Genomic DNA, 10,412 nt, shown 5'->3' with positions numbered 1-10,412 from the left:
CTGGCTCCAGAAGAAGGAGGCCAGACGAGGCAGCCCAGCCCCAGCCCACAGCCCACGCCACGCCGCCCGGTGCGCACCTGGGGAGAACACAGGGAGGGTGATGTGGCAAAGCCCCTGTCCCAGGACGAGGAGTTGACAGGCGGTGCCCCCGGCGGGTCCATGTCCACGAAGCAAGAGCTGAACTGATCAGACTTCAGAGCAGCCCGCCTCTCGCGTAAATGGCTGTCAGAGGCGGGCCTGGCGCGCAGGGGCCCAAGGGAGGCAGGACAGGGCTTCCCTTGGTGTGCGTTCCAGCTCCCACCCCCTGCCTTTCAGACATGGCTCCAAACTGAAAGGCACCTAAACGCACCTGAAGTCAGCCACCACTCACCATTCATCCCACAATTGTTTATCAGCACCTTCTCTGCGTGAGGTCCTGAGGCTGCTGCGGGCACAGCCAAGAACAGGACAGAGACCCTGCTCTCTGGGGCTCTCCTGCCGTCCCACGAGTGCCCCGTGACGGGTCAGCCACAGGGAGGCGTTCTGAGTGTCTCCCCCTCTGAAGATGAGTGTGGTGGGGGCCCAGCAACCAAGATGAAAGGCCATGGATAATTAACGCTACTCAGACCTGGCTTTACTCCATGAAATCCTTTGTGATGGCCTGAGACAGAGAGCAAATAGATGCAAAGCCCGTCTCTGGTTTCCAGAACACAAGGGCCTCTGAAACTACAAGACATGAAAATAAGGCTCTGGGTAAAGAACTCCTGTTCTGGCTGCAGATTTGATGTCAGATCAAAACTGAATTGTTCCTGAAAGCTCGGGCGCTGGCGTATTACTGGAGGCATGCCCAGCCCCTATGTGCAGAAAAGACGTGGCCTGAGCGTGCCCAGCAGCCCTGCTGCCGCGGGGCCCTGAGGCCCCAGAGGCCCGGGGCCCCTTGTGCTGACAGCCCTCTGTCCCCTCCACCTCTCCCTCAGGCCCTCAGGGACACATCAGAGGCAGCAGACTTTATTTGGGGGAAACAGAAGTCCTGGACTATTTTACTGGACCTGCAGGCCGGCAGCTGCTGTGCAGTCAGGGGACACGGGGACACGAGGACACAGCGGCGGCCCCGTCAAGGCCTGGAGCCACGCGGCAGCCTCGCAGTTGCCGTCACTCTGGCCGTGAGGTAAATCTGACCTGGAAGACCCAGGGGTTCTCTGAACCACCGGAGCGGTCAGTGGCGCCAGGGCCAGCATTCTCTTCAGGTCACAAGGACAGTGGAGCACAAATCCAGCCCCACAGCGTCTCTGGGAGACGGCGCCTGTGCTTTCTCTCCACTCCAGCCACCACGGGAGACGGAGCTCGACTCCCTGCCCGCAGCTAATAACCCGCTCGCTCCTACTGAGCAGGTCAGTGTCCCTGGGTCGGATATTGGGAGCATTCAGTCGTGAAGCCTGGCTTGCGCGGAGTGCAGCACCGTGGAAACAACGTGGGGGTGGGGGTGGCCCTGTCGCTGCCTTCAGACGGCGCTCCTGCACCTTCAGCGCTCAGCGCCAGTAAACACTCCCTGTCCTCCAGCCTCATGCAGCAGACGAGCATCAGGGCGAAATGCGCTCCGCGGGGTGTGTCAACCTCTGTGATAGCTGCCACCGCCCGGGCCAATGTTGGGAATGCGGCTTTGTCCGCTGGGCTGTCTTCTGTGCACTCGGCAGCTTCGGCAACACCAGCCAGCTGTGTGGTCCCTGCCAATTAGCGGGGGCCCAGGGCAGGGGCGCGGTGGTGGGGGGAGCCCCAGGCTGGCGGGAAGGCGGATGCACCAACACCTCCGAGTCTTTGAAGCACCTTTCTCATCTCCACCCAGTGCTGTGCGTTCCCAGTCGGTGGCCTGGGTGGGCGAAGGCCCCAGCAACCCCCTAGCGCTACCAGCGGAGCGGCTGGTGGCCGAGCTCCAGCCCCACGGCCACATGGCCGTCGTGCAGCTCCTTCAGACGCAGCAGCAGCTCCTCCAGGTTCTCCCCGGTGGCCGCAGACAGAGCGATGGCCCCCTGGCCCAGGCGGGCCCGCAGCTGGGGCAGCCTGGCCCTGGCCTGAGGGAGGTCGATCTTATTTGCCACAATGGCATGAGGCCTGCGGGACAGGCCTTCTGCGTACTTCTCCAACTCCTGCTTGAGGTCGTACACCTGCGTCCAGGGCTCCGGCACCGAGAGGTCCACCACAAAGAGGAGGAAGGGGCAGCGCTCGATATGCCGGAGGAAGGCGAAGCCCAGGCCCCTGTTCTGGTGTGCACCACGGATGAGGCCGGGGATGTCGGCCACTGCGAGGAGACAGAGGGAGGGCTCAGGAGGGACACCCGGGGCCTCGGGGGTCTAGGACTGCCCCCTAAGGAACGCCTTGCGGCTGCTCTTCCAACTCACCGCCTCGTTGGCTCATCCGGCCAACTGCCATCCGAGGCGGTTTGGCTTCCCGTCTTGCTTTGAAATATTTGGGTGGCAGGCCTGATGACAGATCAATCTAATAAGAACTATTTAACACATTCCAGTCTTTCTGGCTTCAAAATGACTCAAAAATGGAAAAAACAGCTTCCTGCAACCTATTAATAATTTGATTACTGATTAAAATTATCAGAGTCCTTTGCAAATATAAAGTGCTACACAAAACACACTGCCAGCAGGGCTGCTACTTTTAATGGGTACATTGTCTTCTGGAAAAAGCTTTCTTCTCTCCGAATGGCACAGGGGGAACTTTCTCCATCACACACTGTCCGCCTGACGGACGCTGCTGAGCTCCTCGCAGATGAGAGAGGGTAACAGAGGCAGTGGAAAGGGATGATTTCCTCAGGTTTGAAATTTAAACTCAAATTCCTGAACTAACAGATGCCTGGGGGAGGGGTGGGAAGCAAATCTGAAACCTGATTTTGATGGAGAACCACAAGTTTCAAATGAAGAAAATGCTACGCGCGGTTACACAAGCATCGCTCTGAATGGCACCCCAGCCCCGCCTCCGAGAGAGCCCGGTGGCCCTACCTGCGATCTGCTGGTGGTCCTCGTAGTGAACGACCCCGACGTGGGGGTTTAGGGTCGTGAACGGGTAGGAAGCCACTGCGGGCTTCGCATTGGAAATGGCCCGGAGAAGCGAGGACTTCCCTGCGTTGGGGAACCCAACCTGGGAGAGAGTAAGGACGCTCTGTCACTGCAGAGTCTGCAACTGACCAAGGCCGGGACCTCAGGACAGAGGACAATGGGAGGAGGCGTGCTGGTGGAGGAAGCCCGCTAACCAGCCCTCGCTCTCTTCCAGGCTGGTGGCGTGACCCGCACCTGGGACAGCAGGCATCCTCCCACTCAGCATGTGGAAGGTGCCACCGCCTCCCGCCCGGGGCTTCAGGTGACACCCACCATCCCAGCATGGGCCACTGTCTTGAGCTCCAGGAAGAGGACGCGCTCCTGGCCGGGCTGCCCGGGGGTACAAGTCGTGGGTGCGCGGTTGTCGTTGGCCAGGAAGAAGCGGTTGCCCTTCCCTCCTGTCCCGCCCAGAGCTGCGATGTATTCATCGCCCGGGTGCGAGAGGTCAGCCAGGACTTCACTCCCCTCCTTCACCAGTGTGCCCACGGGGACCTAAAAAATAACAAAGTGCTTATCAGGAAACCAGGAGGAGAAGGGGCAGGACTGAGCGCCCCTTCACAGAGGCACAAAGTCCCAGAAGAAGGTCCTGGCCCTAAAGGGACCCTGCAGGGCTGCCTACACCCAGGCACTCCAGGCACACCACGTACACCACATACACTGCTTTTCCAAACCATGCTTCTGGAACATCAGGATGAAGAGAAGCATCTGGAAAAAGAGGGAAACGCTGAGGGAGGCACAAGCTATCCATTCACAGGGAGGAGCCCCAACAGGGTCGGGGCAGGGGGTGCTCGTGGGTCCCCTTTGTGAAACACAATTGTCTGATGATTTTGTGAGCTGGTCACACGCGCATGTGGTATGAAATCAGCACAAAGTCCTGTCCGGGGTTGCTTTGGGGAGGTCAGGTGTATTTCAAGCCAAGGGAGGGCCACCCCGACCACATGGCGGGAGCCGGGAGCCGGAACGGGACAGTGGGCTCTGCAGCCACCTACCCGGATGTGCAGGGGCCTGCCGCTTCGCCCAAAGCAGTTCTTCCTGCCACCATCCTCCCCGTCGAGTCCCTGGTACCGCGACAGGACCAATGACAGCGACTTCACCTGTCGGTCAGCTAGAAGTCAGAGCAAGGAGCATCACCTTCCTCTGTGCTCACAGCAGAACCATCCCCTGTGGTTAGTTTCTCTCGTTCAGTCCAAGAACGTTCAGAACGCACATGGGAACGTGGTGTAGTGTGATCTTTTTAAAAAGTGAAATTCTTACTTTAAAAAAATACTACAATTTCCAAAAAATTCTAAATTACCCATGATGTCATTACCAATCTGAAACTAGCTGTACTTTATCATGTTGGGAGTGGCTACTTGGTGTACTGGTTTACTGGTTTGCTGACGCCGGAGGCCGTCATGCCCTCTGCCCTCACTGAGCTGGGAGCCAGCTGAAGCCTCTGACAAACGGAACCAGAATGGTGGATCCCCAGCAGTAAATTACCTCATGCTCCTGAAATTAAAAACAAGCAAACCATCTACACTGGTTTCCAGTGGATTATTTAGTTGTGAACGTCCACAGAATTTAATACAAGGATGCGTCCACATCAACTTTTGAATTCAAATTCCTGTTGGGATGAGAAGGTGAGAACATCCCCCGAGACGTGCAGACACGGCCACCTCCCCGCGCCACCCCAGGCACCTGCCTCTCAGGATGACGGCGCCGCCGCTGCCTCCGTCGCCACCGTCGGGGCCTCCAAACTCCTTCCGGGGTTCGCTGTGGAAGCAGGTCACCCCGTCGCCTCCGCGCCCCCCACGGACAAGCACGCGGCGGTGGTCCACAAAGTGCCTTTTCTGCAGAGAGTATAAGGCACGCTGGTCTGATCAGCCCTGTAGTCCTTTCGAGAACCAAGCAGCCATTTGAAATGTCCCTTTTTTACCTGTGACAGGCTTTAATTAGAAGCTAATGGTATTAATATCGCTACTGTCTCCTAAAACGCAAATACAAGAAAGAGTCCCCACAAGTCACAGCTATTTGTGGACAAATCTAAATCAAACATGCAGACGTGAAACGTCGGCAGCACGGAAGACGCACCCCAGTGACGAACTTGACACCAACCTAAATAAAACCCGGTTGAGGAAATACTCCTTAAGTAAAGTGTCTTCCCAGCTTTTTTCAAAGAGAAACACATCTGTGAACTAACAGGTCTTTACTAACGGAGAGCTCTGCTCCCAGGAGGAGACGACGAGGGTGAGGGTGAGTCCCCGGGATCAGCAGGCTCCCAGCTGGGAAGAACTAAACAGGACGTGTTCGCTCGTTAAATGTGGTAACGCAGACCCGTACCTGAGAGCAAGCTTGTCTCTAGGTCCCTAAGGGAGACACAACCCACCCAAAGGTCTGGAACTAACCAGGTGAGCGTTCAACAAACACTCACTCACAAGTCCAGCTGCCTGGCGTGCCAGGACGCAGCTGCGGGGAAGCGCCCAGGCGCGGTGTCCCCACCTGCTTCTGGCAGGTACGCACACGGAGACGGGGTGGGGCCCAGGGCGGAGGGATTTCCATCCACTACTCCTTAAGCAGATTTTTTTAGAAGTACACAGTACTTCTTAAGATGCTCTAGCACCACCACGTGGAAAAACCATGAATTACTATTTCAGAAACTCAGCGTCTAATTCTGAACATAATTGAAATCAAGTGGACGTGAAAAAGGCACCACTGATGAGCGCTGCACGGAAGGTAAAACTTTAGACCCATTTTTTTCCGGGAAGAGACAAAATGTGGGGAAACTTGAGATCTGAGCCTCACCCACCGACTGCCAAGGACTTTCCCACAGCAAGTGCTGTCGTCCTCAAGAGGCTTATCCGGAGCCCCCCTCAGGCAGAGACAAAGCGGGCCACAAACACGCAGTTCCTTAAATTCAGTTAAAGATCATTCACGTCTTAAATAGAAGGTTCTGGCAAACAGAACAAAAAACGTGTAAGGCTTTGAGAACTATAAAACGAAAGGCCTATGTCCCTGGGTGTCGTAACTTAAGGGCCACTCACATACAGGAGGGTCTCAGACACAGGCTTGGGGAACAAGCACCCGCGTGCCCTCCTGGCGAAGGGAGAGCCGCTCGGCACTTCTGGTGCTTGGAGCCCCGTCCCAGGTCCACTGTAGTTCTCAGGTCACAGAGCATTTGGCACCCACGGGCCTTCACCTGATCTCCTCATTTTCAAGGCGCTCCGTGCATCCCTTCAATAACCTCACTGAGACAAGACCATGAGAGCTCACACACGTCCTGTGCCTTCCGAGGGTACTGCAGGCAAACTCCTTCAAGGGCAGAGGTCTCACCAGTTTTTTCTCAGAGAGCAGTTTCTTTCCGGGGGATCCCTGGTGCTTGGCGCAGTCCACACAGCAGAGCGAGAACAGCCGGGGGGAGGCGGGCCGCAAGGTCCAGCATCCCAGACCCTCCAACACGGCCCGGGGGCTTGCTGAGAAAAGCCTCAAAGATGCCATGGCTCCTTAACAAAAGGCAAATTGGCAAAATAAGGCATCTAGTGCTCATAGCCACATGTGGCCAGTGGGTACCAGATTGGACAGCACAGATTAGAACATTTCCACCATTCCAGAAAGTTCTGCTTCAAACAGAAACTGAAAAGGCAAAGATGTGCATAAGCCTAGGAAGAGATTCAAAATATAGAAAGCAAAATTTGATAGAATTAAAGAGAGAAACAGATCATTCCATAGTGATGGTAGGAAACTGTTAACACTGCTCTCTCTGGAAGAAGTTGAAATGCACAACAAGCAATCAAAAACAGTCCGAGACTAGAAAATCCAAACAGCGCTTACCGACAGTCTTGATCTAGCTGACGCTTACAGGCCAGCACACCCAGCAACTGCAGAACCTACACTGTCTGCAGGTGCACGGGGAGCACTCACTAGGACCGTACCATGGCTCATACAAGACGTTTCAGTAAGTTTAAAAGGACAGGAATCACACATACTGAGTGTATTCCCTAACCGCAGCAGAACGGAAGTCAGTAAGTACAATGTATCTAGGAAAACCCCAGATACCTGGAAATTAAACAACACTTCTGAACAATTCAGTAAGTAAAAGAAATCAAGCAGAAATTTAAAAAGATTTCAAACTGAATGACAATGAAAGTACAACTTACCCAAATTCACGGGGAGCAGCTAACGCACTGCTTAGAGGGAAACTTGGCTCTGAATGCCTCTATCAGTAGAGAAGAAAGAACTAAAATCAATAAGGTAAGGTTTCAAGTCAAGAAACTGGAAAAGAAGTGCAATCTGTCCCAGCTGTGCTGAAAACCAGGCTTCTCGACACAAAACCTGAAGGAGACCAATGGAAGAGGTGATCAGTTAATTGGAAAGCCAACCAGAGACCTGAACTCTGAATCCTGACACTCTGAATCTTGGAGTACTTCCTCCTTTTTGCCTCTTCAGTTTGTTTGAAAAAACCTGCTGAGCACATGCATGGCTCTCCCCTGCCAGGGGAACAAGTCCAGCTTCGTCTCACACTGCTCTCTGGTCTTTCTTTCCCTCCTAACGCTATGCTTGTGCTGTCCAGTAAAGTAACTAATAGCCACATGCGCTAAGTTTAAATTAACTAAAAATTTTTAAAAATTGATTTAACTTTTAATGGAAGTACTGGGGATTCAACCCAGGACCTCCTGCATGCTAGGCATGCACTGAGCTATACCCATCCCCCCTAAATTAAAAACTTCAAACATAAACATTCAGTCCCTCAAGCCACATTTCCAGTGCTCATAGCCACATGTGGCCAGTGGGTACCAGATTGGACAGCACAGATGAGAACGTTTCCACCATTCCAGAAAGTTCTGCTGGACAGCGCTGGTTGTTACTGTGCCGTGGAAGCTCAGAAAAATGAACTCAGAACTCCTCCTAGGAGCATCTGTTCCCCGGTCCCAGTTCAGTGGAGCATAGAGGGTGGGGGCGGTGAAAGCCCAGGGTCCAGGGCAGGACGCAGCTCACGGCCACAGGACAGAGCTTTAAAAATGCTGAGGGGCTCTTGGTGCGTGCACGGGCTCCACTCTGTTCTATAAAGTGTTACCTCAGTTCTCCTGCTCCAGACACATTATATTTGCCAGGAGCCACCTTTAAATTATTTCTACAGCAATTTTAAAATGTATTCCTTACAACAACCCTAGGAAGGGTAATCCTGCATGCTGGGGATTTTCCACTTGCTTTTCTAGGACCCCTTTCCACCCTGCTGTTTCAAGAGCCTACCCAGCAAGGCTACCCTCACTACCTCGCCCTCAGCCAGAGGCTGGAGGAGGAGCAGGAGGGCGGGACGCTGACCCCCTGCCCTTCTCAAATCCACAGACTGAAAGTCACACCTCTAGTCTGTAATGCTCTCTCCGGGTCCTGGTGACTGCCCCTCCTTTACCCTCTGGGTCGAGAGGTTGGAAGCAACTCCACCATCACCAGCTCCAGGATAAAACACCAACTCTGCTGCTCCCCTGAACCCTCCCTCTGACACATGTAGCGCCTTTACAAACCCTCCTTAAATTATCCTAAGGGGACGGCGTCATGATTTCTGACCCTTACATGTTAATGCTCATTTTAAAGCGGCGGAGGCTGAGACTCAGAGGATATCCACTTGCTCCTCAAGTCACACAGCGTCCTCCGGCACAGCGCTGCACCTGCACTTCACAGGACTCGTCTCACTGAGGTATGCTCACGCGACCACCGCCCAAGGGAACCAAGGCAGGATCATTTAAAAGAATCAACCTTGTGCGCCTTAACTTCTGACATATTTTCTCTGCTAAAACATCTGCCTGAGAAATGACCTGCATTTAAAACAGTGTCCTCCTTTCCCCTTCTCTCAGGAAGGGTCCTCTCCTTCACAAAGACCCACTCTGGGGACGCGGCCCCGAGAGCGCCTCACCCGCCTGCGCGCCGGCGCACACCGCAGACCGGCCGCTGCGGCAGCGAGGGCGCGCGGGCCGGCACCGAGAGGACCGGCACCGAGCCGTCTCACGCGCGAAGCCCACCGCGGACCGGACGCAGGCGCAGGCAGCCGGCCCGTCCGAGAGCGGCGCTCGCAGCAAACGCCGCCCCTGTCGGGTGACGGCTTCACCACAGAGAGGACACGATGAAGCAACATCCAGCGGGACCCCAGTCCCGGGAAGTCTGGAACCGGCCGGCCGTGCGCTCAGGCGGGGCAGAGCCCGAGCGGGGCCGCGGTCCCCAGGGGGCGCTCAGCCCCGCGCCGCGTCGCCCGTCCCCGCGTCCCCAAGTCCCCGGCCGCCCGGTTCCCCGCCCGCGCGCCCGCACTCACCCTCGGAGGGCACGTCACTTCCGGGGCCAGGCCTCCGCTTGGACCACTTCCGGGGTCGGCCCCGCCCCAGCGCGCATGTGCGGAGGGCCCTGTCCCTACCCGGTGTGATGGTCCTGCTCCTGGTTCTGGTACTCGTCCGCACCCAGGGGGCCAGGGTCCTGTGGGCGGCGGGCCCGAGGACGGCCACACCCCCGTCACCCCAGGAAAACTCACTTCCCGGGCTGGTTTTCGAAGAACCAGTTTATAAATCGATTACACCAAAAGCATAAACAACCTAGACGCCAAACTCCGACCGAAAAAAGAAACGAACCCATGGGATGATTGTCACAGGGCGCGTGTGCTCACGAATAAGACCACCTGGACTGCTCGGTACACGGAAGCGGAGGCACGGCCTCCCTGTATCCGAGCCCGGGGTCGCCCCGCGGTCAGGCCTCGTGGGAGAAGCCCGGCCGTGCGCGGTTATGTCCCCCGAGTGCCCGGACTCCCCTGACCCCCGAGGAGTGCCCGGACTCCCCTGACCCCCGAGGAGTGCCCGGGCTCCCCAGACCCCCGAGGAGTGCCCGGGCTCCCCTGACCCCCGAGGAGTGCCCGGACTCCCCTGACCCCCGAGGAGTGCCCGGGCTCCCCTGACCCCCGAGGAGTGCCCGGACTCCCCTGACCCCCGAGGAGTGCCCGGGCTCCCCTGACCCCCGAGGAGTGCCCGGGTTCCCCAGACCCCCGAGGAGTGCCCGGACTCCCCAGACCCCCGAGGAGTGCCCGGGTCCCCCTGTACCCACCCCACCCCCCAGTGACCGGACTCCCCTAACAGTCCCGAGTACTCCCCTGTCCTCCGCCCCCCCCCGACCCCCCCACTGCCTGGTCTCGGGCGGCTGGGTCTAGCGCCCACCCGCGGGGGCCCTCAGCTCGCCTCACTTCGAGAGCGGTCATTTCTCAGACCCCCACCTGCTAGGCGTCGGGGCAAGAGGAGGAAGACTAGCATCGGTTCCCAAGTCTTCCTTCCACCTTCACTGGCCTCCACCGTGGACGTAGTCGTGTAAAAGCAAAACATCAAC

At 56.6% G+C, this 10,412-nt stretch overlaps 1 protein-coding gene and 1 long non-coding RNA gene across 8 annotated transcripts; both read right to left on the bottom strand.

Annotated features, from left to right (window-relative positions):
- Positions 1-971: 971 nt before the first annotated feature.
- MTG2 (mitochondrial ribosome associated GTPase 2) lies at positions 972-9,378 on the bottom strand. Of its 7 annotated transcripts, none has more exons than XM_074347543.1 (9): positions 9,361-9,378; positions 7,214-7,388; positions 6,390-6,559; positions 4,762-4,909; positions 4,070-4,185; positions 3,354-3,572; positions 2,985-3,123; positions 2,376-2,456; positions 972-2,275 (listed from the first exon to the last, which is right to left on the bottom strand). In XM_074347543.1, the coding sequence occupies exons 3-9, from the start codon at positions 6,552-6,554 to the stop codon at positions 1,881-1,883; spliced, it is 1,263 nt and encodes a 420-aa protein (XP_074203644.1). In that variant the 5' UTR covers positions 6,555-6,559; positions 7,214-7,388; positions 9,361-9,378; the 3' UTR covers positions 972-1,880. The 7 variants fall into 7 exon arrangements, with proteins under 7 accessions (XP_074203644.1, XP_074203642.1, XP_074203641.1 ...); XM_074347541.1 differs by lacking the exon at positions 9,361-9,378 and adding an exon at positions 8,417-9,352; XM_074347540.1 differs by lacking the exon at positions 9,361-9,378 and adding an exon at positions 8,628-9,352.
- Positions 5,273-6,250, bottom strand: LOC141574074 (uncharacterized). The gene is made up of 2 exons (XR_012500700.1): positions 6,101-6,250; positions 5,273-6,009 (listed from the first exon to the last, which is right to left on the bottom strand). It is a non-coding gene; the product is annotated as an uncharacterized LOC141574074 (long non-coding RNA).
- Positions 9,379-10,412: the final 1,034 nt, after the last annotated feature.

The sequence above is a fragment of the Camelus bactrianus genome, chromosome 19, assembly GCF_048773025.1.
Source record: "Camelus bactrianus isolate YW-2024 breed Bactrian camel chromosome 19, ASM4877302v1, whole genome shotgun sequence".
Taxonomy (NCBI): Eukaryota; Metazoa; Chordata; class Mammalia; order Artiodactyla; family Camelidae; genus Camelus; species Camelus bactrianus.
Note: the sequence above shows the minus strand (reverse complement) of the source record. Positions and strands in the feature narration are given on the sequence as shown.

Bases quoted from the DNA above. Each gene is read 5' to 3' on its own strand.
- MTG2 (XM_074347543.1), bottom strand. From the start codon at position 6,554: ATGGCATCTTTGAGGCTTTTCTCAGCAAGCCCCCGGGCCGTGTTGGAG. The intron at 4,186-4,761 runs GCAGGTGCCTGG...TCTGACTTCTAG, and splicing joins CGGCGCCGTCATCCTGAGAG to CTGACCGACAGGTGAAGTCG. The intron at 2,457-2,984 runs GTAGGGCCACCG...ATCTGTCATCAG, and splicing joins GGACCACCAGCAGATCGCAG to GCCTGCCACCCAAATATTTC.